Here is a 24,348-nt window from a genome sequence, read left to right as displayed (position 1 = left end):
GTAGTCTCATAATCCTTTGTATTTCTGCAGTGTCAGTTGTGATATCTCCTTTTTCATTTCTAATTTTATTGATTTGCATCCTCTCCCTTTTTTTTGATGAGTCTGCCTAAGGGTTTATCAATTTTATTTATCTTCTCAAAGAATCAGCTTTTAGTTTTATTGATCTTTGCTATTGTTTTCTTCATTTCTATTTCATTTATTTCTGCTCTTATCTTTATGATTTCTTTCCTTCTACTGACTTTGGGTTTTCTTTGTTTTTCTTCCTCTAGTGGTTTTAAGTGTAGCATTAGATTATTTGAGATTTTTCTTGTTTCTTGAGGTAAGGTTGTATTGCTATAAACTTCCCTCTTAGAACTGCTTTTGCTGCGTCACATAGGTTTTGGGTCATCGTGTTTTCATTGTCATTTGTTCTATGTATTTTTTCATTTCTTCTTTGATTTCTTCAGTGATCTCTTGGTTATTTAGTGGTGCACTGTTTAGCCTCCATGTATTTGTGTTTTTTACAGTTTTTTTCCCTGTAATTGATTACCAATCTGATAGCATTGTGGTCAGAAAAGATGCTTGATATGATTTCAATTTTCTTAAATTTTTGAGGCTTGATTTGTGACCCAAGGTGTGATCTATCTTGGAGAGTGTTCCATGTGCACTTGAGAAGAAAGTGTATTCTGCCACTTTTGGGTGGAATATTCTATAAATATCAATTAGATCTATCCTGTCTATTGTGTCATTTAAAGCTTGTATTTCCTTATTTATTTTCTGTTTGGATGATATGTCCATTGGTGTAAGTGGGGTGTTAAAGTCCCTTACTATTATTGTGTTACTGTTGATTTCTCCATTCATGGTTGTTAGCATTTGCCTTATGTATTGAGGTGCTCCTATGTTGGATGCATAAACATTTATAATTGTTATATCTTCTTCTTGGATTGATCCTTTGATCATTATGTAGTGTCCCTCCTTATCTTTTGTAACAGTCTTTATTTTAAAGTCTATTTTATCTTATAAGAGTATTGCTAATCCAGCTTTCTTTCATTTTCCATTTGCATGGAATATCTTTCTCCATCCCTTCACTTTCAGTCTGTATGTGTCCCTAGGTCTGAAGTGGGTCTCTTGTGGACAGCATATATATGGGTCTTGTTGTTGTATCTATTCAGCCAGTCTGTGTCTTTTGGTTGGGGCATTTAATCCATTTACATTCAAGGTTATTATTGATATGTGTGTTGCTATTACCATTTTCTTAATTGTTTTGGGTTTATTTTTGTGGGTCTTTTTCTTCTCTTGTGTTTCCTGCTTAGAGAAGTTTCTTTAGCATTTGTTGTAAAGCTGGTTTGGTGGTGCTGAATTCTCTTAGCTTTTGCTTGTCTGCAAAGCTTTTGACTTCCTTGCTGAGTAGAGTAATCTTGGTTGTAGGTGTTTCTCTTTCATCACTTTAAGTATAACCTGCCACTCCCTTCTGGCCTGCAGAGTTTCCGCTGAAAAAATCAGCTGATAACATTATGGGGATTCCTTTGTATGTTATTTTTTGGTTTTCCCCTGCTGCTTTTAATATTTTTCCTTTGAATTTAATTTTTGTTAGTCTGATTAATATGTATCTTGGTGTGTTTTTCCTAGGGTTTATCCTGTATGGGACTCTCTGTGTTTCCTGGACTTAGGTGACTATTTCCTTTCCCACGTTAGGGAAGTTTTCAAGTATAATCCCTTCAAATATTTTCTCAGACCCTTTCTTTTTCTCTTCTTCTTCTGGGACCCCTGTAATTTGAATGTTGGTGCATTTATTGTTGTCCCAGATGTCTCTGAGATTGTCTTAAATTCTTTTCTTTCTTTTTTCTTTATTCTGCTCCTTGGCAGTTATTTCCACCATTTTGTCTTCCAGCTCACTTATTCGTTCTTTTGTCTCAGTTATTGTTATTGATTCCTTCTAGTGTATTTTTCATTTCAGTTATTATGTTGTTCATCTCTGTTTGTTGTTCTTCTAGATCTTTGTTAAACATTTCTTGTATTTTCTCAATCCATGCCTCCATTCTATTTCCGACTTTCTGGATCATCTTTACTATCATTACTTTGAATTCTTTTTCAGGTAGATTGCCTATTTCCTCTTCATTTATTTGGTCTTGTAGGTTTTTACCTTGCTCCTTCATCTGTGACATATTTTTTTGCTGTCTCTCTTTTTTTTTTTTTTTTTTCCTAATGAGTGAGATTGTATTCCTGTCTCACTGGTTGTTTGGCCTGAGGTTTCCAACTCTGGGGTTTGTAGGCTATTGGGTAGAGCTGGGTCTTGATGCTGAGATGAGGAATTCCGTGAGACCTCACTCCAGTGAATATTCCCTGGGGCCTGAGGTTCTCTGTTATTCCAGTGGTTCGGACTCAGAGCTCCCACCACAGGAGCTTCGGCCGACTCCAGGCTTGTGAACCAAGATCCTGCAAGCCGCTGGGGTGGCCAAAAAAAAAAAAAAAAAAAGGTGGGGGGGAAAGGCCTTGGCTGTGGAGGGCGGGGCCTAAGTAAGGGTGAGGTTTAGGCAGTGGGCGGGGCCAATGCTCAGGACCCACAGGGCTGGAAAAGCCCCTGGGGTCTGTGGGGGGTGGGGCTTAGGCTCAAGGAACAGAAGGTGCCCAGGCATGACCCCCACCCCTGGTCTCAGAGGGCAGGGGACCTCACCTGGGAGCCCAGCAGGCTTCCTGGGCTTGAGTGGGCAGGGCAATCACCCTCTGCTCCTCTCCCGCTCCTCCTGGAGGGGCCCTCCCGCCTGCCTCTCCTGATCTCCCAGCCTCCCTCCTATGGCCCCAGGACCTACGCGGCCTGGATGGGGCTTTGGAGGGTGGGTACTGGCCTGGGAGCTCAGCAGGCTCCCCGGGCCGAGTGGACCAGGTGATTGCCCTCCGCTCCTCTCCCACTTTTCCTGAAGAGTCCCTCCCACCTGCCTCTCCTGATCTCCCCAGCCTCAGGGGCACTGATCCTGTCTTGTCTCCACTTCTCCTCCCCTCCGGTCCCCCTATGTCCTACCAGTTCACTGTGGGGTTCCTTCCGTCTCCTTGGGGATTAGAGTCCCCCACCAGCGGCTGGCAGGCGCCCTAGTTGTGGGGAGATGCTAATTCCGCATCTTCCCACACCGCCATCTTGAGTCTGCCTCCACACCTACTCTTCTTTTTGAAAACCTTGGTCCCCTCTTAGCATCCTTATCTGGGCTCTACAATCATTTGTGGATATGGCAGATTGAGCACCTCCTCTGTGCTAGATGCTGATGAAACAGGAGGACCGACCTGGACCTCATGGAGCTTAAATGTGAATGAGACAGTACACAGTGCAGGCGTGGTGAAAGCCATGAAGCAGCAGGACAGAGAGAGAATGATGTTGCAGGCGTGGCAGACAAGGCCTCTGTAAGCCCATTTAGACAGAGACATAAGGATAGGGAAGCAGGGACAGCTGTGTGGAGATGGGAGCCAGAGCCTTGCAGGCAGAGGGCACTGCAGAACCTGGAGGGCGGACAGAGCTTGGGGAGAAGAGGAGGATCAGGCATCCAGTAGGGCAAAAGCTGGGAGGGTGGAGATGGGAGAGCCAGGCCAGTGCCAGATCCTTCAGCACTCCAGGGAAATGACTTTGGATTTCAGCCCAAGTGAAACAGGAAACCGTTGGAAGTTTGTTGTTGTTTTTTAAGTTTTATTGAGGTATAATTTACATAACATAAAATGTACCTGTTTTAAGTGTACAGGTCATGATTTTTAGTAAATGTACAGAGATATCACAGCATCACTTTAATCTACTTTAGGACATTTAATCACCCCTGAAAGTCCTGAATGTGACTCCATTTGTATTGAACATCCAATCTGGAGAGATAGCAAGATTAGTGGTTGCCTGAGGACCGGGGTGGGGTGTGTGTGTGGAAACAGGGAGTGATTGCAAAGGACCCCAGAGGGCTTTAAGATAAAGCTGACAGGATGGGGGTTGGGGGTGTGGCCTCTCCTTGGAGTCCTCAGTCCATAGCGTGTGACAGTTTATGGTGTATGTGGTTTACATGTACTTTTCAGCTCTGAGTCATACATCTCCTGAAGATGCCTCTTTCGTTGCTGTTACCTTGTTCACACATTTGAGCAGGCTCTCTGGCTGGGAGCTCTGAGCCCCAGCAGGGCATGAAATAGAGCAAATATGTTTTCCCCACTAAGAACACGAACAACGTTTATGCATTGGTATACGTTAATCCATCGAGGGAAAGAAGAAAGTTTAAGCAGTGTACCCAGTCTTTGCCTACCATAAACTCAACTGCTTGATTACGATTGTTTCCTATGCTTGTCTCCTCACCTGACTGTCATCTCTATGAGGGCATAAACCACTGATAACACCCCAGAGGTGGTGTGGATGTTGGGTTTTCTGAGGAAACTCACAGCTAACAGTCCCCCAGCTCATCTAAGCCTCAGGCAGTGTGCAAGGGGCTTAACCTGCCCCACTTTATCAAATCCCTTCGTGAATCCTAGAAGGTGGGTATCATTATGCTATCCATTGTACAGAAAAGGAAATGGAGGCACAGAGAGGGCAAGCTACTGGCCCAAGGTCACACAGCTGTTAGCAGAGGAGGCAGCTGGCTCTGAAGCATGAGCCCTTGGGCCCCCTGCTCTCCTGCCCAGGAGGAACTTCTTTCTGGGGGGTGGGGGGCAGGGATGCATGTTTGTTTTGGAGTCTGGGAAACCAAACTTGCTCTTATAAAACCCTTTTCGAATTATAAACCAGGATCAATTTCTTCTGTCTGCACTGTGTTCTGTATCTCTTATGTAAAGTGCTATGAGGGTATTTACAATATGCTAGAGCCTGGCTTTGAGGTTTCCAGAGGCAGGAGGTTCTGTCATACGCTCCATGTGTGTGGGTGACGTTAGGGGCCCTCATCCTGCTGGGACTTGCCAGACCAGGCTTAACAATGCTGAAAGCCCAAGCCCTCTTCCACCAGCTAAGACTTGGACACACATCCTAAAGAGCCTGGTTTTTCTTTTCTTTTTTCCTATTTAATTCTGCGAACATTTATTAAATACTTCTCTGCTCCAGGCAGTACAGTAGGAGCTGGGCACACAAAGAGAGCACTATATCACCCATGCCCTAAGGTGGTTTAGCATCTGATGATAGAATCCACAAGTGCACAAGTGTCAGAATAAGGTGCCTAAAGTGCCGTGTAAAAAAAGGGAGGCGGGTGGGAGAATGGGAGAAGACTTCATGGGACAAGTGACGTTCTAGGTGAATTTTAAAGGACAAATAAAATCTTAACTGAACTGGGGGATGGGATCAGGATGGGTAATCCAGATGGAAGAAAGGGAAGAGTGAAGACCTGGGAAACACAGAGTGTCTTGGTGAAACGTTGCCGGGTTCAGTCTCCCTGACCACTGGTGTGGGAGGAGAGCGGAGGCACAGTCGCTGAGGGACAGAGAACCCAGGGACAGAGAATGGGACATGGTGACTTCAAGCTAATCTAGCTCTCGCTGTCACATGGGTTCCCTCCTGGTGGCTGGATGAGAATCCAGCCTGCATGTTTAACAGGAGACCTCAGGTGGTTCTGATGCAGGCAGCCACAGGCCACAAGTTGAGGAGCTCTTCTAGGGAGGTAGTGAGCAGTGACAGGTTGAGAAACTCTTCTAGGGAGGTCATGAGCAGTGACAGAACAAGGGAAATGAAGCCCCACCTCCACACCATGGTAAATGCTCACAGGATCCATCTTCAGTGAGGAGAAGCTGAGGTGAAAAGACTCATCCACTGTTTTCACCTCTTTTCAGGGCCCACGGCAACAGAAATCCAAAGAAGTGATTCAGGTGGGGTTTGCCTTGTAAATTTTTCTTCCCTGTTTCGATTAGGATTCCCTTTCCTTGAAAGTGACTTGTAAACTCAGGTTTCTCCTAGATCATTCCATCCTGGTTTGGTAACTCAGGCCTTCCAAAAATGAATCAGTGTCAGCCTCCATCAACGAATCCATCACAAATTCATATTAATCTTATATTACCCCCCGCCCCCCGTCCTGGCCTACCCGGCCCAACCCTATCTGATTCTGTGCCTCTCTTCGTAAATTTTGTTTGAGAGGTAATGTGGAAGAAATCCCTGAAGAATACAAAGTGCCGAGTGGGTATTAAATTCTGGCTCCTGGTTTCCCAAGGAAACTACAATCTCAAAAGCAAGTAACACTTGCCAACAAAATCCAGGAATGTTCCTTTGGGCCCGACAGTTTAAGAGCACTTTCGGGAAGGCATCCGGGGCAGCAGCAAAGAGGAATAGATAGAGGAGACCAACTCCCAAAGGACAGATTTAGAACTATTCCTCCCACTGGATTATTCAGTTGGGCACAGAAAGAGCAAAGGGTATTTTAATTCAGATTCTCAAATATGTTTAAATTGTCACATAAATATGATCATCAGCCACTAAGAGCCTTCCAGTCCGAAGACTGGGTTTTTAGCTTTTATTTTTTTTAACGCCCACGTGCACGTATCCTGAAATCAGCACCACAGACACACCTGGGCCTATAATGAGTTTCCAGGTCTTTTCCCGGACATGAGATTAGTGTCAGGGCTCCACCTGACACATTTAGATAGGCTCACACTGAAGCAGAACAGGAGGGAAGAGAAGCAAGCTGGGAATGAGAGAAACGTTGATGAGCTAGCCCCCCCCTCCCCCACCCCCCACCCCCGGCCCCCCGCCAACTGCCTCGGGACAAGCTCCCACGGAATGCGACATCATCACTATGCAGGAACAGGTAACATTTACCTGGCAGCTACTACATTACAGGTACTGTTCTCAGTACTCTACAGACATAACTGTCACAGTTGTGGAGGTAATATTGGGATAGGTGCTATAATTACCCCAAGTGAAGTTGTCTGAAAGGCTGAGGAACAAGACCCAACTCCCCACTCAACTGCACTCTAAATTTATTCATCTGCTCCGAGCCTGGGTCCATCCCAGCCCCACCTCCCCAGCCCTGCTCCCCGAGGGGATGACACTGGATTGCTTTGCTTCGGCTGCCTCCTTCTCAGGGTGTGACCCAGGCCCCAGGACTAAGGAAGGAAGGACGAAAGGAGTGCGTTTCACCTTCCTGGCGGGTGGCAGGCGTGGAACCATCCTTGTCAGTGGCTGCTGGGTGGTGTCGGTGTGGGCGGCCGCAGCTCTCAGTCTGCTGGCGGGAGTTCCGCCAGGACGTAGATGAAGCCACCCAGGGCCGTGACAGCCATGGCCATGTTGTGGGAAGAGCAGCCATCTGGGGAGGCAGAGGCCCTGCTGTGAGTGCTGGGGGGTGGCCACTGTTCCATTGGGAGTACTTTTCAGATGTTCCCTCGGCCAGCCTGGGGACGTGCGGCCACCAGAACTGTGTTCATCACTTGTCCCCTGGCTCAAAGATGCCCTCTCTGCCCTTCTTTGCTCCAAACCCCAGTGCACCAACCCCTCCAAACTACATTTCCCAGACTGCCTTGCCCACCACAGGCAGGCACAGGTGGGATGAGGGGGGAAGCCAGGGTATTTCTCCCCTTGCCCCTCTCTGTCTCCTCTGCGTCCAGCCTCTGCAGGCTCCGCTCACCCCATCTCCTCTCACGGTCCCTCCAGCTCTGCCTCCAGGGAGGACGGGGGCTTCCTGCAGTGGTTAATGTCTGTGTTTTCTCATCTTTCCTGTTTTCAACTCTTGCAGCACCTCTGAGCTCCCTATATTCAATTCTCTCTGCTGAAGTTCCTGATGCAGGTTCTGTTTTCCTGACTGGACTTTGACTGAGAGGGGTTATCTCTGTGACTTTCAGTGTGTAATACACTGAAACTTCTCTTTTATGTTCCCTTCACTGAAGACAGCATCTCTGGACTCCCCACTTTAAAAGAGGAGGGCATCAGAGACTCCTACCCTTCCCTCTAGCTCCCAAACACAAAGGCCTCCCATCCTGGCTCCTGGGTGATGCTGGGAGCCTGTTTTCCTTGAGGGCAAGCTATGTGTATCCTTTCTAGGTTTTGGTTTCATGTCTTGGGTATTTTCATTACCTGTAAATTGTTTTTCTCGCCTCTTCACTCTTCTCAAAAGATGCTGTTGGTACTGAATGGCTTTGGGTAATTCTTCATCTTCAGCACCTGAGAGAAGAATGAAAGGTGAACTTCTCAAGATGGATTTTTAAATATTACTGGCTAAGCCCCCTACTCTTCACAACACCTCAAGCAACTCAAGTATTTTCTTGAATCTGGAGGCTCTTCCGGAAGTTTCCTCTTGCCCCTGGATAGAGATACTTCCACACCACCTCAATCTGCATCTACTGATGTTTCCCAAATTGTGGTCCCCCAATCACCCACATCAGAATGGCCAGAGGAGCTCATTGAAAATGGGGGTCCGCAGCCCCTCCACCTGCTGAATCTATAGGTCTGGAGGCCTGAGAATCCTCATTTTATAAGCGCCTGTTTCAAAACAGACTATCTTATTTCAAAAGCTTTGGTCTTTGAGCATCCTAAGCTTCTCATTTGAGAAGCCAGCATTTACTGGGAGCCTTGCCTGTACCTGGCAAAAGCTAGGTGGTTTCATATGTATTATGTCTACTCCTCACAGCTCAGGAAGGTGGAGATTATTTTGCTCATTTATTTATAGACAGGAAAATTGAGGCTCAGAGAGGTGAAGCGAATTACTCCAAAGAGGACCAGCTGTCTGGTGTCACATGGCTGGAAAGGGGCTGCATCCTCTGCCTTTCCACCCTCTGCTTCTTCTTCTTCTTCTTTTTCTCTATTTCTTGTTTTTATTCTTTATTTTTTTTAATATTTGGTCACGACTCGCGGCATGTGGGAATCTTAGTTCCCGGACCAGGGATCAAACCCTGAACCTGCGCCCCCTGCAGTGGAAGCATGGAGTCTTAACCACTGGACCGGTGGGGAAGTCCCAGCTTCTTCTTTTAAAAAAAATTTTATTGAAGTACAGTTTACAATGTTGTGTTTAATTTCTGCTGTACAGCAAAGTGACTCAGTTATATATATACATATTCTTTTTCATATTCTTTTCCGTTATGGTTTATCATAGAATATTGAATATAGCTCCCTCCACCCCTGCTTCTATGTCACCACCTCTCAGACACCTCCCCTGACTATTCTGCCTAAAGAAGCTTCTCCAATGTTCTTTTCTCTCTCAGCCTGATGTATCCTTCACAACCATTATCAGAACTCGCATTTCACTTACTGGTTTGTGTAGGTGGTTTCTGTCTCTTTTCCTCTTTCCTCTTTTCCCTGCCTAGTTTCTCCAGAGCCTAGAACTGGGTCTGGCATATAGTAGGTGGTCAGGGAATACTTGATGAAGAAATGAATTTGTTAACACAGGTGCAGGGGTCCGATATCTTCCAACAAGACTGCCCCTCATCCTGCAAAGTTTTGGCTTCCAAAACTCTGAGCCTATTTCCACGTGTGTGTGCGTGCATGCATGTGTGTGCATGGACATGCATGTTGCACATCTCTCTCTGAACCCCCCACCCCAACACCAGTGCATCCTTTCCCCAACTGGCATAGAAGCCCAGCGCCTCCACCCCCACCCCTGCTCCCAGCCAGGGAGGAAGTACAGCTCACCTGGCTTCCCAAAGCATCCGTCCTGTGGCTTCTGCCAGCTGAGAATGGCCTCCAGCCACTGGAGTTTGTAGAAGTCGGAGAAGCCACCGATTCCACAGAACATGACTGGAAGCAAAGACAGGGGACCCTCTGCAGGCCCACCTCTTCCCCCTCCCCAAGGCCACCATGGTGCCACCTGCTAGAGAGAGACGGCACGAGGATGTGGGCACTCAGCACAGTGGCTGCAAGGAGGCAGCCCTGAGGGTCTGCCTTAGTAAGCAGGGGCCCCCAAACCCGGGTCCTGCCTTGTTCAGTCTGTCCAGAGCTCCGTCACTGGGTCAGATTTTGGGGGCAGGAAGCAGTCAAAACAGTGGCAGATAAAATACAGGATTCCCACTTAAATTTATTTCCAATAAACGATGAATAAAAAATTGTTAAGTAGGATTTCCCTGGTGGTCCAGTGGTTAAGACTAAGTGCTTCCACTCTTCCACTGCAGGGGACGCAGGTTTGATCCCTGATTGGGGAACTAAGATCCAGCATGCCACACGGTGTGGCAAAAAAATTAAAAAAAAGAAAAAAATTGTTAAGTATAGCCCATGCAATGTTTGGGATACATTTATACTAAAAGTGTATTCATTGTTTATCTGAAGTTCAAGTTTGTTTGGGCCTTTTATATTTTCATTTGCTAAACCTGGCAGCCCTAGTGTGTGTGTGTGTTTGTGTGTGTGGCCAGAATCAGGGACACCCTGCTGCTTTGTTCCTAGAGCAGAACGTGGGGGCCCACTGTTTTCCATGAAGAGGTCCCGGGTGGGGTAGGCATATCCGATGGCCTCAGCTCTCCGGTTCAGGTCCATCATGTTGGCACAGAAGAGGTTCACGTAGCGCTGGCTCTGGCGGAACAGCCCCTTCGTGCATTCCATCTGGGGGAACAAACACCAAGAGACAAGGAAGTTGGTGGTCTGAGCGATTCATGCGCGCTGTTACAGGAAAAGACCTGCTGTTCTGAAACGGTTTTTTAAGTGGCTGCCTTTGGGGCAGGTCCTTTCCCTTTTCCCAAAATTTCTTCCCTATCCACACTCCCAGCCTGGTGGGGCTTAGTCACTGGGGGACAGAGAGAGATGAGTTCGAGCCCCGGCTCTGCAGCTTAGGAGCTGTGCGACTTCCACCCCCTAAGTTAACCTTTGTGAGCCTCAAGGATTTTCACGGGGAAAGGGCGATGCCGATGGGAGCTGCACCCGAGGGACGCTTGTTGGGGGCGGGGGGGTGGTACCATAACCTGGAAGTGCCTGACACGACGCCCAACACTAGGGGGCGCTCTAAAGCGCTCTGTCACCGCATTCTGATTCCAGCCTAACCCCGCAAGCCGGCAGCTACAGTGCAGCTCAAAGCCTGGGCCGCGGAGTGGTTGCACGGAGACAAGGACAGGGGATGAGAACAGGCTTTGGAAACTTCTATAGCAATATGTCAGAGCAAGTTTCTATCTGCTGAATCTAGTAATCACAATAACTTTCCTTGTAACTTGGCTTTTATTGTACTTACAAAAACACTGGGCTGTGACAGCTTACAAATAAATAATAATAAAAAAATCTATTAAACAAAATCAGCAAGTCCTTTCTTGGCTAACAATTTCTGGACATTGAGTAACATTTTTGAATAGAGATAGCAAGCCCTACTTTGTATATAAATAAATATATGTTTAAAATGAGTATTTAGCGGGAATTCCCTGGTGGTCTAGTGGTTAGGATTCGGTGCTTTCACTGCCATGGCCCGGGTTCATTCCCTGGTCGGAAAACTGAGATCCCACAAGCCCCACGGTCAGGCCAAAATAAAATAAAATAAAATGTGTATCTAGCAAATCTTGTGCTTGGAAGAGTGTTTGGGCACAGAAGTGATGGTGGGGCTGTTTTGGACTTGGTTTGGTTTTCTGGAAGCAGCTAGCTACTGACTTTGTTCTAAGACCTTTTTCCATCTGTTGTTTACTGAGTTCTTTCTGCTGCTTCCCTCTCTCTTTTTCTAATGCCCTATGATCCAGTTCAGCATGCAAAGCTCTCTGTGCAACAGAATCTCACCCCCCACCCCCCACCATTGTGATTGGATTTCATGGCTGAACAATGACAGGCTACTCACTTCCGCCTCCTGAGGTCTGAAGCAGGGGTTTAAAACCTGCTTATTGGGCTTCCCTGGTGGCGCCGTGGTTGAGAGTCCGCCTGCCGATGCAGGGGATGAGGGTTCGTGCCCTGGTCCGGGAAGATTCCAAATACCGTGGAGCGGCTGGGCCCGTGGGCCCGTGGGCCATGGCCGCTGAGCCTGTGCGTCCGGAGCCTGTGCTCCGCAACGGGAGAGGCCACAACAGTGAGAGGCCCGCGTATCGCAAAAAAAAGAGTAGTTTTGATTTTATACAATGGAACCAGCCAGTATGTACTCTGGCTGGTCTCTTTCTCAACATTATGCTTATGCGTTTCATCCAAATTGTTATCTCGCTATATTTTAAATTATCTTAGAACTTTGAAGAAAAAAATGTTCCCAGACCCCTACATAGTAACAACTTTACCTTAGTACCACTAAACCTCCGCTCCCAGGTTGGAGGTTCGCGGGCCCCGGTTTAGGGAACGGGGAACCACGTCCCCGCCTACCTTCTCTCCGCCCACCTAGGAGGCTCGGTCTGCGGCTGCGGACAGCTGGCCCAGCCGGCGGGAGCGCGGTCACGTGACGGTTGCCGGCCCGCCAAGATGGCGGCTTCCTGTGCGGCCCTGCTGGCGCTGGCCCTGCTGCTGCTGCTGCTGCTGGTGGCGTGGAAGCGCTGGCGGTGGGGGCGCGCGGCCCGCCACGTGATTGTCGTGGTGCTGGGCGACGTGGGCCGCAGTCCCCGCATGCAGTATCACGCACTGTCGTTGGCCAAGCGCGGCTTCTCCGTGACCTTCTTGGGGTTCTGCAGTGAGTGCCCGGGGGCCTGGGAGGGAGGCTGCTCTCTCAGACTTTGACCCTCGGCTTTGACCGCCCCACGGGGGCCGAGGCGGGTACGCCCCTTTTCCCTCTCCTCCGTCGGGCAGCTCTCCGAGATTGGACGAGCCGGGTTGTGGCCTGGACAGCGGTTGCCAGGTTTCTGCCCAGCCTCTGCTGGGTGGGTCTCTAGGAACAGTCAGCATTAATCGAGCGCCTGCCATATGCCAGTACTGTGCTAAGCTAAATGAACTCAGTGCATAGTCTCACTTATTCCTAGTAAGTGGAAAGATGGACTGGAACCCGGGAGGGTGTGACCCCAGGGCAAGTGCTGGTAGGCACATCTCTGAGGCTTCTTTTGTCAGGCAGTGTCTGAGCCGACAGGCAACTTGTCTCCTCTCCGTTCCTCACCCTCAGCGCAGAACTCTGCAGGCAGGAGATGTTTCATTTTCGCAGGATGTCCAGCGTTTTACCCTCAGTGTGCGGGGTCAGGGGTGTCTGCTCCTCCATCTTCCCCCACTTTGACATCTTTAGAAGGTAGCTGTATCCCATATCAGGGGAAAAAAGGAATAGCACTGGTTGCCTCTGGTCCCTGTTTAGAGTCTGCTACCCCAGGGTGAGGGGCTGGAGTGAGACTTCCTAGGAGTCTCCCTATGGTGTGATAATTCCACCATCCAGGGAATCTAGGTCAGCTTGAGTGCCTACTATGTGCCGGGCATTGTGCTAAGTAAAAATGGATAAGATTCCAGCGCTCCCTCTGTGGGTGGTCTAGTGGAATCTGGACAAGAACTGGCCTCATTCTCTGTTCTGGCTACTGAGGAACAGAGAGGTTCCAAAATACTCTCCCCTATTCAGCCTGTGGGGCGGGGATCATCTGACTTTAACTTAGATCATCTTCTCCAGCACATTAAAAGGGACGTTCTTTTCAGCCTCCAAACCCCACGATGAGCTCTTGCAGAGCGACAGAATTCGGATTGTGAGTCTGACAGAACTTCAGAGACTTGCAGGTAGGAAGCAGTCAACTCCCGATATCTCTGAATCTGTGTGTGTGTGTGGGGGGGAGGGCGGGGAGCGCGGGGTGGGGGGGATCTGCAAATTGCCAAGAACTCCTTTACTAGTGATGGCTGTTTTCTGACTTGCAGTTGGGCCCCACATTCTCCAGTATGGAGTCAAAGTTGTGTTTCAGGCAGTGCACTTGCTGTGGAAGTTGATGTGCGGGAAGCCAGCAGCTTACATCTTTCTCCAGGTACGTGTCCTGGAGGTTCTCCAGCTCCACCTCCCGCTGTGAGAACCACTGTTTTAACAGTTTTCTTTACTTTCCAGTTTAAAAAAATGTACAGATTGGTAAATGCATATTCACATGTGTGTGTTTAAACTTTTAAAAACATGAGTAGGAGCCTATGGTATGTGTCCATTCTATTTATGGTACTCATCCCTTCTGTTTTTCAGTGTTTTACAGATAGTCTTATTTTGTACTTGTTACATATCTAAGTGTTTTACATGCATTATCTCGTTTAATTCTTCACAACAATCCTGAGAAGTAGGTTCTTGTGTTACCTACACTTAGAGATGAGGGAACCTAGACCCAGAGAGATTCTGTAAGTAACCCATTGTCACACAGCTAGGAAGTGCTGGAGTCAGGATTTGAACCAGGTTGTCGCTCTAGTTCTGCAGTTCCACTCTTAGCCTCTTACCTTCACTGCTTTTTAACGTAGAGAAGCTCCTTTTTTTTTTTTTTTTTTTTTTTTTTTTTTGCGGTACGCGGTCCTCTCACTTTTGCGGCCTCTCCTGTTGTGGAGCACAGGCTCCGGACGCGCAGGCTCAGCGGCCATGGCTCACGGGCCTAGCCGCTCTGCGGCATGTGGGATCTTCCCAGACCGGGGCACGAACCCGTGTCCCCTGCATCGGCAGGTGGACTCTCAACCACTGTGCCACCAGGGAAGCCCTCCTTCTTTTAATTGACTGTATTGTATCCTGATATGAGATGTATCCTAATGTATTCATTCAGTCTCATCTTAATGAGCACTCAGATTCTTCCTGATTTTTTTACTTAAAAATTAAAAAAAAATTAATTTATTTATATTTATTTATTTATTTTTGGCTGCATTGGGTCTTCACTGCTGCTCGTAGGCTTTCCCTAGTTGCGGCGAGTGGAGGCTACTCTTCGTTGCAGTGTGTGGGCTTCTCATCGCAGTGGCTTCTCTTGTTGTGGAGCATGGGCTCTATGGGCTCTAGAGCGCAGGCTCAGTAGTTGTGGTGCACGGGCTTAGTTGCTCCGTGGCATGTGGGATCTTCCTGGACCAGGGCTCGAACCCGTGTCCCCTCCATTGGCAGGTGGATTCTCAACCACTGCACCACCAGGGAAGCCCTTTACTTTTAAAATTGTATGGTGAAGAGCATCAGTGAACATATGTCTTTTGGATGGGTTCAGTTTCTTCCTTGGGGTAAATTCCTAGGACGGGAAGTGCTTGGTCAGAGTCCATGCACTTTTAAAATGTTGTGATGTGTTACTGGATAGTCCTATAGTAAGGTTGGGTCAATTTATCCCCCACTTAACAGGGAAACCTCTTCCCTCCGTCCTCAGCACCACCAGATATCATTAGGTGTTTTAGAGTTTCCATTCTGATAGGTGAAAAATGGTACTTCCTTGTTCCATTTTTTGTTTCCTTGAGTATCAGTGATCTTGGACTTCTCAGGTTGGTCAATTTTCTTTTATGACTGTTTATACCTCTTGGTGAGGAAGAGGGTCTTTCTTCTGCTTATCGATTATCAAGAGCTCTGTAAAGATAATTGACTCTTTGCCACGTACGTTATTTTTACTTGGTTTATTCTCGACTGTGGTCTGGTTTCCTTCTCTTCCTTCAAGTCTCTCTTTCCCAGAACCCTCCGGGCCTGCCTGCCATTGCCGTGTGCTGGTTTGCAGGCTGCCTCTGTGGGAGCAAGCTCGTCATTGACTGGCACAACTACGGCTACTCCATTATGGGTCTGGTGCACGGCCCCGGCCACCCCCTTGTTCTGCTGGCCAAGTGGTGAGAGTCTGGGATGAGGGTGCCGACATCGTCCCCAAACTGTGGTGGGAAGAAGAGCCAGTGTGGAGACCCGGGGAAGCTGATTCCCGTGTGCCCTGTGGGGGTGAGGGCAAGGCTGGGGAGTTGGGCTGACGCTGGTGACAAGTGATAGAAACAGGCCTGAGCAAAGGAGGGCATTTGTTGGCCCATGAAACGGAAAAGTCCTGAGAAATGGCTGACTTTGAGCTCAAAAAAGGTGTCATCAGGACCCCTCTTACGTCTCTCCACACTTCCTCCTAGAGGTGTTTCTCAGGCTCCGGGAGCCCCTCGCTCTCATCCCCACCCCACCAGGCTCAGTGGAGAGAGCAGGCCTGTGGTTGGCTCCTGCTCACCTGGCGTCCTCTGACCCCCTCTGAGCCTGGGGGGCTTCAGTACCCCGTTGTCTCAGGCTTGGGACAAGTGCTCCACTGGAGAGCTGGGGTCCCAGGTGCACTCATACCAGATACCCAAATGGAAACTGGGGACTGCTGCTGGCAGACGGGGACGTGGGTCACAGTCTGCTGCAGCTGATGAGACAGGGAGAGGGAAGAAGGGCCTTGGGAGCAGGTTGGACCTGGAGGAGGAAGCAATGTTGTGTTCTGAGGCCGAGTTATACCATCTGCCTCGGTGTGGACTTGCAGCCTCAAGCCATTGCCGGCTGTGGCGTTTCCCCTGATGAGTCATTCGTGGGTGGTGGTCACAGCAGCAATCAGTGAGCGCTTGCTGCATGCCAGGCCTCAGGCCAAGCCTTTATTCCATTCAGACTCCAGTGCTGCCCAGCAAGGGTGTTCTGTGATCGCTGTCTTTTTACAAACCAGGAAACCGAGGCTGAGAGCCCTCATGTCACTTGCCACACAGCTAATACATGTGAGCTCCAAAATTCCATCCCAGGCAGTCCAGCTCCAGAGCTTTCTCTGCATCCTGAGTGAGGAACAGGCAGTGGCACCTACACACGTGAAATAACTCTGTTCATTTCCAGTTCTTTTTCAGTCCTGCCCTGTCACCAGGGCTCAAGTCTCCGTTTGGAGCTAATCTGTTGATAACGCCTTTCTAGCATTTGCTAAACTCCCTTTGTAACACATTGGGAGCGAGCCTCAGCCCCACAGCCTTTGCAGGGAATAGTGCAGTGTGGCTGAGATTTAATAACAAGATTTTATTGTATTTCTCCTTCATTTTATGGCAAGAGAGACTGGATTTTCCATTCTGTAGTGGTACATGGTTTCTCTTGAAAGTAATTGTATTTAAGCTGAAAAGCAATCTGATTTAAAGAAAGGTGTGAGGGAAGTAATAGTACAGGTGGTAGAACTCAGTGCAAACACGGGGAAGGTGCCTTGCCAGTGACCTGATTTGGGAGATCCCAGCTCTGCGGCCTCTTCTGTATCAGAAGGTGTTGAGTCCCGTGGGGTTGGGGTGGTGGTTCCTGGCCCAGAGAGCTCTGGGCTGACCACTGATACGTCTTTTCAGGTATGAGAAGCTCTGCGGACGCCTGTCCCACCTGAACCTGTGTGTGAGCAATGCGATGCGGGAAGACCTGGCAGAGAACTGGGGCATCAAGTAGGGGCCTTGGGAGGCGAGGGGTCCCTCCCAGCACCGCTGACTCCCAGCTGCTGTGTCATGTTGCAAGGCATTGGGAGCTCCCAGGGTTCCGGGAGGTGGTTACTGGTTTGGGGAGACTGAGGGAGGAGGAAGCTAGAGTTTCTTTCCCAGCCAGCCAGATGGTCCAGGAAGTGTTCATGTTAGAAATTCTCTCTGTGCTTCTCCAAGTAATTCTAAAGCTTATTGTTGAGACTTGGATACCTAAGCACCCTTCTTCTTCTGGATACTTCTGGGTCTCATGTTCCTTAGGCCTTTCTTTGCCCCTCCGTAGAGCCCCCAATGATCTCATTGCAGAGCTGTGACTGTCTACGACAAGCCAGCATCTTTCTTTAAAGAGACGCCTTTGGACCTGCAACACCAGCTCTTTATGAAGCTGAGCCTCGCCTACTCTGCATTCAGGGCCTGGTAAGTCTGCTGTCTTCAGCTTTCAGCTGCCTTGTTTTATGCTCGCTGCTGACCTGGAGACCTAATCCAGGGGATGGCAAACTATGGCTGTAGGCCTGCTGCCTGTTTCTATAAATAAAATTTTATTGGAACACAACATGTTCATTCATTTACATGTTGTCTGTGGCTGGTTCCACACTATAAGAGCAGAGCTGGGCTTTGCAATGGAGACTGTATGGCTCCCCAAAGCCTACAGTGTTTACTCTTTGGCCCTTTAAGGAAGTGTTTGCCCTGTACTAGGCTGTGGGTGTCCTTACCCTGCTGCCAGTGGTTCCTGACCGCATGGCGGGGTCTGTGCACCTGTGTGTTCTCTGGGCGTCTCCCTTCTGAGAGCCGCTCCCTTCTGAGCCACTCTCCATACAGCTGGTCTTTGTTCCTCTCAGTAACGTGGGGGCAGTTGGAGGGGTCACAGCATCCTCATCTTAAGTCTAGGGGATGATTAGAACAGTAAGCCCCGTGAAGGCAGGGGCTGAGTCGGCGTTGTCTGCCTTGCGACCTCAGCACCTAGCAACACATAAATACAGATAAGAGAGAAAGCAAGGTGCAGGTCTGTGCCCAAGGCCTTGGGTGGTAGGGCCACCTGGTGGCTCTGACGTGGCTGCACCCCAACAACTGGGAGCCTGCGGGCCTCACTCTGGCGGGAGAGTGGCCGTTCTCGGGCCCAAGGGCCTGCTCTGTGGCAGCTCATGGGCTCTCTCTCTGCTCCTTCAGTTCAGAACCCTCGGACCCGGGCATGGAGAGGTCGGCCTTCACAGAGCGGGACGCCCAGAGTGCAACAGTGACCTGCCTTCCTGGGCGGCCAGCCCTTTTGGTCAGCAGCACGAGCTGGACAGGTCTCAGGACCCGCCTGGGCACTTGGGGCTCGTATGGGCACCTGGCTGAGCCTGTGTTCTCGCCGCTGCCAGGCGTGCACACCACACGTATTCGGGGCCTTGATGAGAAAGGGGAGCACATTGAGCTGGGTGGGGAGGCATCTAGAAACTGGCCTGTGACACTCGGTTCTCTTTTCCCGTAGAGGATGAAGACTTCTCCATCTTGTTGGCAGCATTAGAAAGTAGGTGTATGGCTGTGATCAGGAGCTGGGCTTGTTGGGGGCTGCTGAGCTGCAGGATGCTCACCTGGCCTTGCGTGATGTCCTCGGCAGAGTGTTCCTGACCCCAGGGCCAGGGCCACTGGGTGGAGGTGGCAGGCGTGAGTCCCCTTTTGGGTCAGTGAGTGACCAGCCTAGCTCTGAATTGCCACCTCCAGGAGAAGGGATCGCATGGTTGGGAGCAGTGCTCCCTCCTCCTCTCCCTTCCCCCACCCCCTCGCATCAGCCCCTCACTCTCCTGACTACATGATCTTGGTTATCATATATTTATTTTCCTAAACACAGAGTTCGAACAGCTGATCGACGATGGAGAAAGCCTCCCTCCTCTGGTCTGTGTTATAACAGGTACCCACCTGGGACCATCCCTGTTCTTGTATTAAATGGGGCAGTGGAGGCATGTCAGGCCTGTGATGTTTGTTGTCTCATTAATTCTCACCCCAACTCTGTGATGTATGGTTTTCTACACCAGCTTGACAGGGGGAGGCTGAGGCTCAGAAGGGCTTCATGGCAGGGCATGGAGTCTAGAGTTCAATCTCAGATAGCGTGACCTCAGAGATACTGAGCTTTCTACTTCACAGTGGTTTCCAAGTATCTTTTTTTTTTAAAATGAGAGTCTGCTGTCCAATGTCAAACTGTTTCCAAAGGAGCCCAGTGAAGAGAGAGAGGCAGAGGAGATTTGGTTGGAGGAGGAGGGTCCTCAGCCAGCTGCCCCACCTTGGACACTCCTCTCTTCCAGGCCCTTGGACGCCCAGGGGTGGCAGGAGCCCACTGCTCATGCTGTGCCACCTGGGGATCTGGGCAGGGCACAGGGGCAGTCTGTGTGAGAAGCTGTATTGGTGGGCACTCTGGTGCCCGGCCAGAGTTTGTCCTGGCTGTGTTCCCAGCCCAAGGCCTGCGGGGGGAACGGCCATGGCCTCAGCAGTCAAGGTGCACACCCCTTGGGGGTCGTTTCTGGAAGGGGCCTGGACGGGGGCCTGATTGGAGCTGCTGCCTGTGGGCCTTCTGCTCACGCCCTTGCAGGGGCGTCTCAGGCCTGGGGCTGGGGGACAGGGCCAGACGTGGGCCCAGTGCAGTGACTCCAGTTTTCTCTGTAAGGCAAAGGGCCTCTGAAGGAGTATTACAGCCGCCTCATCTGCCAGAAGCATTTCCAGCACATCCAGGTCTGTACCCCATGGCTGGAGGCCGAGGACTACCCCTTGCTTCTAGGTAAGAGGCCTGCAGGGGGAGGGCTGGGGTTTATAAGGGAATACCTGAGGGCAGGGGACAGAGTTTTTCTGAAGAGGGCCAGATAGTGAGTGTTTTACCAGGTTCTTTTGTGTATTCTTTGTTTTTTTAACCCTTTAATGATTTCAAGCCATTGCTCAGGGGCCCTACACATGTAGGTCTCAGGCTGGGATGGGCCCTGGCTGGACTCCTGGAGAACTAGGCTGTTTCCTGGTGTGCCACCTCCTCCCTGCCTGTTTGCCAAGGTTACGTCCAAGTGCTCTTGGCCTCCACGCCCTCCACTCATCCTGCTCTTCCAGTGGGCAGAAGGGCTGGGCGGGGCTTGGGTTGGGGCCAATTCCCAAGTCTGGGAGGTACAGAGACCACGAGGTAAACAGTGTGGACTCTCCCAGTGAGAAGGGGCCGCCCTCCCTTCTCTTGGCGTTGTTGATCCCTCGGGGAGGGCTTATTGGCTCGGTGCCTATAGGTCTCAGCAGCCACTAAGCTGTCTCCAGGAGTGGGAGGCGGGGAGCCTTTGTAGGCAGGAGCTCCAGTGGCACTGAGTGATGTGAGGTTGCTTCCTTGGCTTTATCTTCACAGCGACAGCTGGTCTGCTTTGGGTTCTTTTTCCAATTATTGTGATAAAATACACATAACAAAATTTGCCATTTTAACCATTTTTCCATTTTTAAGTGTATGCAATTCAGTGGCATTAATTACACTCACAGTGTTTTGCAGTCACCGCCACTGTCTCTTGCCAAAACATTTTCATCACCCCAAGCAGAAACTCAGAACCCATTAAGCAATCATTGCTGCGGCTTCTTTTAAAATACAGCGTGGTTAAGGAGAAAAAGGGGGTCAGTTTAAAGAAAAACATTGGTGACGGGCAGGTCGTTTTCAGAAAGAGCCGAGAGGCCAGGAGCGGCAGGTGGGAAGCACCTCCGTGTCCCTGCCTCCTGCCAGGCTGCTTGGCCAACCCCAGGCAGTCGTGCGCGGGGTTGGGGCCTTTATCACCCCCTTTCCACTCCTCCCCGCAGTCCTCGGTCCGCAGTCCTGCAGGATGTGTGGTTACTGGGCACACAGCCGGAGCTGATGGCCCCCTCCCCCTCCAGGGTCTGCGGACCTGGGCGTCTGCCTGCACCGGTCCTCCAGCGGCCTGGACCTGCCCATGAAGGTGGTAGACATGTTTGGGTGCTGCCTGCCTGTGTGCGCCGTGAACTTCCAGTGGTAGGAGCGGAAACCCAGTCCTCCCAGGGTTAGGTTCTCAAACCAGCAGCTGGGGGGGAACCAGCAGAATTGCGCGGGAAGGCTCCCTGGAGGGCTCTACCTACCCATCTGTGCGGCTCTACCACCCAGAGGGAGCAGGAGCCCTCCGGTCCCTGTGGGCGGGCTGTGCCCCACCAGACAGGGTGGCTTCCAGTTAGAGCTTGTGTTGAATAAAAATTGGAGTCTTGGGCTTCCCTGGTGGCGCAGTGCTTGGGAGTCCGCCTGCCGATGCAGGGGACGCGGGTTCGTGCCCCGGTCTGGGAAGATCCCCCATTGGGCCCGTGAGCCATGGCCGCTGAGCCTGCGCATCCGGAGCCTGTGCTCCGCAACGGGAGAGGCCACAACAGTGAGAGGCCCGTGTACCGCAAAAAAAACCCCCAAAAAACAAAAAAACAAAAAACTGGAGTCTTAGGTACTCGGGGGCTTGTGCTCACAGGATGCAATGGTGGCTGGAATTGCCCACACAGCTCACATGGACTTATTTCTCTCTCTGTCCCTTTAGTCTGAGTTCATGTAGTTGGGTTCGAATCAGTTGAATGAGTGTATTTCTGTCTCCGCTCTTCCTGGCAAAGATGGGCAGGAGAGGACATTTGGAGACGGTAGTGTTAGAAAAGATTCTAGAAACAGTGGCCCCACCATGAGCTGAGGAGCCAGCTTCTGAATGGGAAATCCAGGATGTTGGAGCCCGGGTTCAGATCGTGTTGGGATCAACCTCCTGATCACCTCTGAGCCTGCCTCCAGCAGGGTTGCCTTTTACCTGGCTTCTCTGCTGTGGAATTAAGAAAAAAAAGGCAGAACTTACTAAGAACGTTCTCACTGAAGACAGCATGTAGCACAAAAAGTCCACATACCCCTTTACTGTCCCTCCTTCCCCAAATTGGTTTGGATTTTTTTTTTTTTTGCGGTACGTGGGCCTCTCACTGTTGTGGCCTCTCCCGTTGCGGAGCACAGGCTCTGGACGCGCAGGCTCAGTGGCCATGGCTCAAGGGCCCAGCCGCTCCGCGGCTTGTGGGATCTTCCTGGACCAGGGCACGAACCCACGTCCCCTGCATTGGCAGGTGGACTCTCAACCACTGTGCCACCAGGGAAGCCCGGTTTGGATTTTTAATGTGTATCCTGCCAGGTCTTTTTTCTATTCAGGCGCCAAATCTAAGAACAGGCTTCCTGAAACCAGACTGACTGTTCCTGCCTCCAGCTTAGCCTGCGGGTGGGGTGGAGTTGGGGGGGAGCAGGTGGGCACCTTGGGTTCTGTATCTCCTCCAGGCAGCTCTCAGACCTCCCCCGATTCTCTCTGCAGCTTACACGAGCTTGTGAAACACGAGGAAAACGGCCTGGTCTTTGAGGACTCAGAGGAGCTGGCAGCTCAGCTGCAGGTAGCGTGTCTGCTCCACACTGCAGCTTGCAGGGTTTTGGAGATTCCTTGTTCCTGCAGCTGGGTGGGTGGCCCTGGGCTGTGTCTGGGTGAGCAAGCAGCGGTCTCAGAGGCTGGGCCCCATTGGGCCCCGGAGGGATCAGGGTTCGCCCCACCTGCCATCAGGGTTTATGGAGCTCACACCACACAGTGATGCTAGAGCCAGGTGGACTGTGTGCCATTTAGGGGGTGATTGGATCTGAGAAGGGAGAGTGAGGAGTGAGGGAGCTTCCTGGAGCGGCCTTATGAGATGGGTGGGCATCTTCAAAGGATACCTCTTTCTTACTACAAATTACAAAAAGTAACACATCATCATTCTTGATCACTGAGACCAAGGGCAACAGACTTTGGAAAGGCCCAGAAAAAAAACATTTTAGACTTTGCCATAGTCTCTGTCAGAACTACTCAACTCGGTTGTAACATGAAAGCATCCACAGTCTGTGGATGAAGGGGTGTGGCTGTGTTCCAATAAAACTTTATTTACAAAGACAGGCGGAGGGCCGCATGTAGCCCACAGGCTGGCGTCTGCAGACACCTTAGTTTAGCAGAGCTGGAAAGAACGCAGGCATCACCTAGTTCTTAGCACGTGGGCAGGACAGTGCTGGGTAGAGGCCAGCTTTTGGTGGAAGGAACAGCAGAGCATTGCAGAGGCAGAGGCGGGGGGCTGCTGGCAGAGCATGGGGTGTGGATGGTGAACACTGCAGCTTGGCTGTGTTGTCAGGTCGGAGCAGAGCAGGAGATAGAGCGTAGCTGGGCCATGAAGGCTCCCCTGCGCCTGGTGAGGGAGGGGGCTTGCTGGGTCAGGGACATTGGGGTCAGGGCTGTTGAGAAGGGTTAGTTAGCCAGGCCTGGTGTGGAAGCTGGGCCAGAGCGGGAGTCCTGCTGGAGACCCCAGGACACCGGTGGTGCTTCTGGAAGTGCGGTGAAGGAGGGAGGGTTTCGGCAGAATGACTGGCCTGGCAGCTGGGCTTGGGGTGCAGCGGGAGCCTGGGCTGCTGGGAAGGAGGAGGGGAAGCTTGGGGTGGAACCTGGGGTGGGGGCAGGAAGCAGTGATGAGGTAAGTTCTGGTCTTCTAGATGCTTTTCTCAAAGTTTCCTGATCCTGCTGGCAAACTGAACCAGTTCTGTAAGAACCTCCGGGAGTCAGAGCAGCTTCGATGGGATGAGAGCTGGAAGCGGACAGTGCTCCCTTTGATTACGGACACGTGACCCCTCGGGCCAACGACTGAAACTCCTGAGGTGTCCTGTGCTGGTCATCATGGAGACCCTCACGCTGACACCCCTCCTTACCTTTCATCTTCCTCCCCAGGAGCTGGCCCACACTCCCCTCCTCACAGCTGCCACTGCTGGCCAGTCCCTGGGCAAACTCTTTAGATCAGCGCCTCCTGGTGGATGGAAGCTGAAAGGCTGACAGTGGGCACTGCCTGGGGAATGAAGTTACTTTGAATAATCAGGAGTTTTTGTTGCCCAGGAAGCTGGCTCAGCCTGCTTTCATCTTTGGAGGCTCTGAATCCCTTCTCTCTTTTCTGTTCCTGTCTTATGAGTCTTTCTTTCCCCCAGTTTATGACTTTTCTGTTATTTGTGTCGTTTTGAACATCTCTGCATCCTTGTCTCCTGGTGTCTGCCTTTCCCAGCATTGCTTGGTTGTGTCCCTAATATTTTGATTCCTGCCTTGAAAACAGACTTTGCAGCCCACCGCCCTGCGAGGGCAGTCAGATGTGCCACGTGTGCAGCGGGCTTGGCTCCACGAGGGATGTGCGTTCAGGTTGGGGGGAACATATTTGGTATGTGTTTTTATTTGCACAAATGAAATGCTTATCTCTGAGCCAAAAATTTCATTTCTGAT

At 50.5% G+C, this 24,348-nt stretch overlaps 2 protein-coding genes across 2 annotated transcripts; one reads left to right on the top strand and one right to left on the bottom strand.

Annotated features, from left to right (window-relative positions):
- Positions 1-6,953: 6,953 nt before the first annotated feature.
- Positions 6,954-11,821, bottom strand: LOC309816444 (UPF0764 protein C16orf89 homolog). The gene is made up of 5 exons (XM_082643938.1): positions 11,634-11,821; positions 10,291-10,426; positions 9,527-9,631; positions 7,976-8,062; positions 6,954-7,211 (listed from the first exon to the last, which is right to left on the bottom strand). Exons 2-5 carry the CDS (start codon positions 10,424-10,426, stop codon positions 7,123-7,125), a joined length of 417 nt encoding a protein of 138 aa, XP_082500064.1. The 5' UTR covers positions 11,634-11,821; the 3' UTR covers positions 6,954-7,122.
- A 346-nt stretch (positions 11,822-12,167) lies between these two features.
- ALG1 (ALG1 chitobiosyldiphosphodolichol beta-mannosyltransferase) lies at positions 12,168-24,277 on the top strand. Its single transcript, XM_082643935.1, has 13 exons — positions 12,168-12,440; positions 13,376-13,453; positions 13,589-13,692; positions 15,327-15,475; positions 16,958-17,047; positions 17,384-17,494; positions 18,245-18,366; positions 18,549-18,587; positions 18,909-18,968; positions 19,719-19,829; positions 20,939-21,053; positions 22,390-22,465; positions 23,580-24,277. Exons 1-13 carry the CDS (start codon positions 12,236-12,238, stop codon positions 23,709-23,711), a joined length of 1,392 nt encoding a protein of 463 aa, XP_082500061.1. The 5' UTR covers positions 12,168-12,235; the 3' UTR covers positions 23,712-24,277.
- Positions 24,278-24,348: the final 71 nt, after the last annotated feature.

Source organism: Mesoplodon mirus, assembly GCF_964341445.2.
Source record: "Mesoplodon mirus genome assembly, chromosome: 15".
In the NCBI taxonomy this organism is placed as follows: domain Eukaryota; kingdom Metazoa; phylum Chordata; class Mammalia; order Artiodactyla; family Ziphiidae; genus Mesoplodon; species Mesoplodon mirus.
Note: the sequence above shows the minus strand (reverse complement) of the source record. Positions and strands in the feature narration are given on the sequence as shown.

Bases quoted from the DNA above. Each gene is read 5' to 3' on its own strand.
- LOC309816444 (XM_082643938.1), bottom strand. From the start codon at position 10,426: ATGGAATGCACGAAGGGGCTGTTCCGCCAGAGCCAGCGCTACGTGAAC. The intron at 9,632-10,290 runs GTGGGCCCCCAC...CTTTGCTTCCAG, and splicing joins GGACCTCTTCATGGAAAACA to TCATGTTCTGTGGAATCGGT. The intron at 8,063-9,526 runs GTGAGCTGTACT...TTCTTCTCTCAG, and splicing joins CGGATGCTTTGGGAAGCCAG to GTGCTGAAGATGAAGAATTA.
- ALG1 (XM_082643935.1), top strand. From the start codon at position 12,236: ATGGCGGCTTCCTGTGCGGCCCTGCTGGCGCTGGCCCTGCTGCTGCTG. The intron at 15,476-16,957 runs GTGAGAGTCTGG...ACGTCTTTTCAG, and splicing joins CTTGTTCTGCTGGCCAAGTG to GTATGAGAAGCTCTGCGGAC. The intron at 18,588-18,908 runs GTAGGTGTATGG...TCCTAAACACAG, and splicing joins CTTGTTGGCAGCATTAGAAA to AGTTCGAACAGCTGATCGAC.